General features: G+C 68.6%; 1 protein-coding gene across 1 annotated transcript in view; it reads right to left on the reverse strand.

The window, feature by feature from the left end:
- ACTN4 (actinin alpha 4) overlaps positions 1–2,071 on the reverse strand; it is a 14,296-nt gene that overhangs the window by 11,048 nt on the left and 1,177 nt on the right. Inside the window, exon 2 of the mRNA XM_026048809.1 lies at positions 84–198. Within this exon, the coding sequence (XP_025904594.1) occupies positions 84–198 (115 nt within the window). The remainder of the gene's footprint in view (positions 1–83; positions 199–2,071) is intronic.

Here is a 2,071-nt window from a genome sequence, read left to right on the forward strand (position 1 = left end):
GGAAACACGGATCCCCGTCCCGGGAAAGGGCCCGCTGGAAGGAAACACGGACGCGCATCCCGGGAAAAGGCCCCGGCGCTCACCCGAGATGACCTCGAGCAGCAGCATGAGCTTGAGGCCGTCGCGGAAATCCTCGTCGATGTTCTCGATCTGCGTGCCGGCCTTGCGCAGGTGCGAGTTGCACCACGCCGTGAATGTCTGCGGGAAGGGGCGGCGGGAAGCGCGTGAGGCCGGAGCGATCCCGGCGCTCCGAGGGCGCCGCGCGCCCCGAGGAGAAGCGGCGCTTCCYGCCCGGGAGCGGGCGCCGCCGCGGGAGCCTTTCCCGAGCTCCGAAACGGGATAAAGAGGGAGATTGCGCGTCTGCTTCTGGCATTCCCTTCCCACGGGAAAACGCTTGCCAGGCCCTGCGGGAGCACGTGGAGCCGGCGGCTCCGATCCGAAGCGCTTCCCGAAGCGGGAAGAGCGCAACACGGGGCCGGCTCCACGCGCCGAGACGCCCACGATCCCCGCGGCCGTTCCCTCCCTTTGGGATAAACACGAGCGGACTTTGGCCCCGGCGGCCGCTCCGGAGGCGGCCGCGCTCCCTGCGGGACAGGCGCCGACGGATCCCGCTTTTCCCACGGCTTTGCCGCGGGCACTGACCGGCGCCCTGGGAACGCGGCGCTCCGGGGAGCTCCGCGGGGCTCCGGAAGCGGCTCCCGCTGCTCCGGGACATCCCGGAGCAGGTGCTCCGGGGCGGATTCCTCGGCCCCTTTTCCCGTTTTTTTTTGGCGCTGCCGGGAGCCTTAATTGTTGTTTTCCCCTAATTTGCTGCCGGGGAGCCGCGGGAAGAGGGCGGCCGAGCGGATTCTCCTCATTCCTTGCCCTTATTTGGCTCGCGGGGAGAGAGGGGTGGGAGCGGCGGCAGGAAACGGCCGAGTGTCCCGTTCCCAGACACCTGGATCGGGGCCAGGGAGGAAGCGGGACAAAAGTTGGGCAGGGAAAGGAGGCGGCAGGTGAGTCACGGCCCGGCCATCCCGCTCCACATCCCCTCGGAACGGCGGCTCTGCCCTCTTCTCCCGGAGCCGAGTGGGAATCCCRCCCTGGAATTCTCCCCGTTAGGACTTGGGGTAATTCCCTGCTCCCAACAGGCGGGAAAAAGCCCCGGATCCAGCCCAACGCCGGCGTCTCCGGAGGTTTTTCGCCCTAAAACCCTGCAGCGCAGAGGCGAGAGCGAGGCAATCCCGGAGGGCGAAACCTCTGGGAATTTYGGGATGAAGCCCCCGGCGGAGGCTATGGCGGCTCCGCGGATGTTTCCTGCGGATGTTTTGCCTTTGGAAAAGGACCAGGAATGTCCCAGGCGGCCACGGCCGTCAACGCTCCCGGCGCGATCCCGGGATCCTCACGGGCGCCGCGGTGGCGCTAAGGACTTTCCCAGCGCCCGGTTTTCCGGGCGGATGCGGAAAGCGGCTTCCGCCCGGCYGCATAGCTGGCATTCCAGGAGCTGGGATTCCAGGAGCGGAGCCGGGATGAGGCCGGGATCCCGGCGCTCCGGCCGCACGCGGAACACGACGCTCCCTCCGCCGGCTCCCAACGCTAAGGGATCCTGCTCCACGGATCCGCTCCGGATCCTTGGCTCCCGCGGGCAGCCAACGGGAGGGTAATTAAATTAATTAGGGTAATTAAACCAAGGAGCAGCCGCCGCCACCGCGAACGGAGCCCGCGGCCGCCAGCGGGATCCCAATCCGGCCGCTCCTGATCCCGGGTCTGGGCACATTCCCGCGACAGCTCCGTGTCCCGCCACTCCCGTTCCCGGGATCTGGGCGCGTTCCCGGGACGGCTCCGTGTCCCGCTGCTCCCGTTCCCGGGATCTGGGCGCGTTCCCGGGACGGCTCCGTGTCCCGCCGCTCCCGTTCCCGGGATCTGGGCACGTTCCCGGGACGGCTCCGTGTCCCGCCGCTCCCGTTCCCGGGATCCGGGCGCTTTCCTATTCCCAGGATCCAGGCACTTTCCCGTGACGGCTCCACATTCCGCTGCTCCCGGGACACTCCCGGGACGTTCCCGGGATCCCGGGACATTCCCGTTCCCCGGC

This window comes from Nothoprocta perdicaria, unplaced genomic scaffold (assembly GCF_003342845.1).
Source record: "Nothoprocta perdicaria isolate Ctin4 unplaced genomic scaffold, notPer1 scaffold_571, whole genome shotgun sequence".
Taxonomy (NCBI): Eukaryota; Metazoa; Chordata; class Aves; order Tinamiformes; family Tinamidae; genus Nothoprocta; species Nothoprocta perdicaria.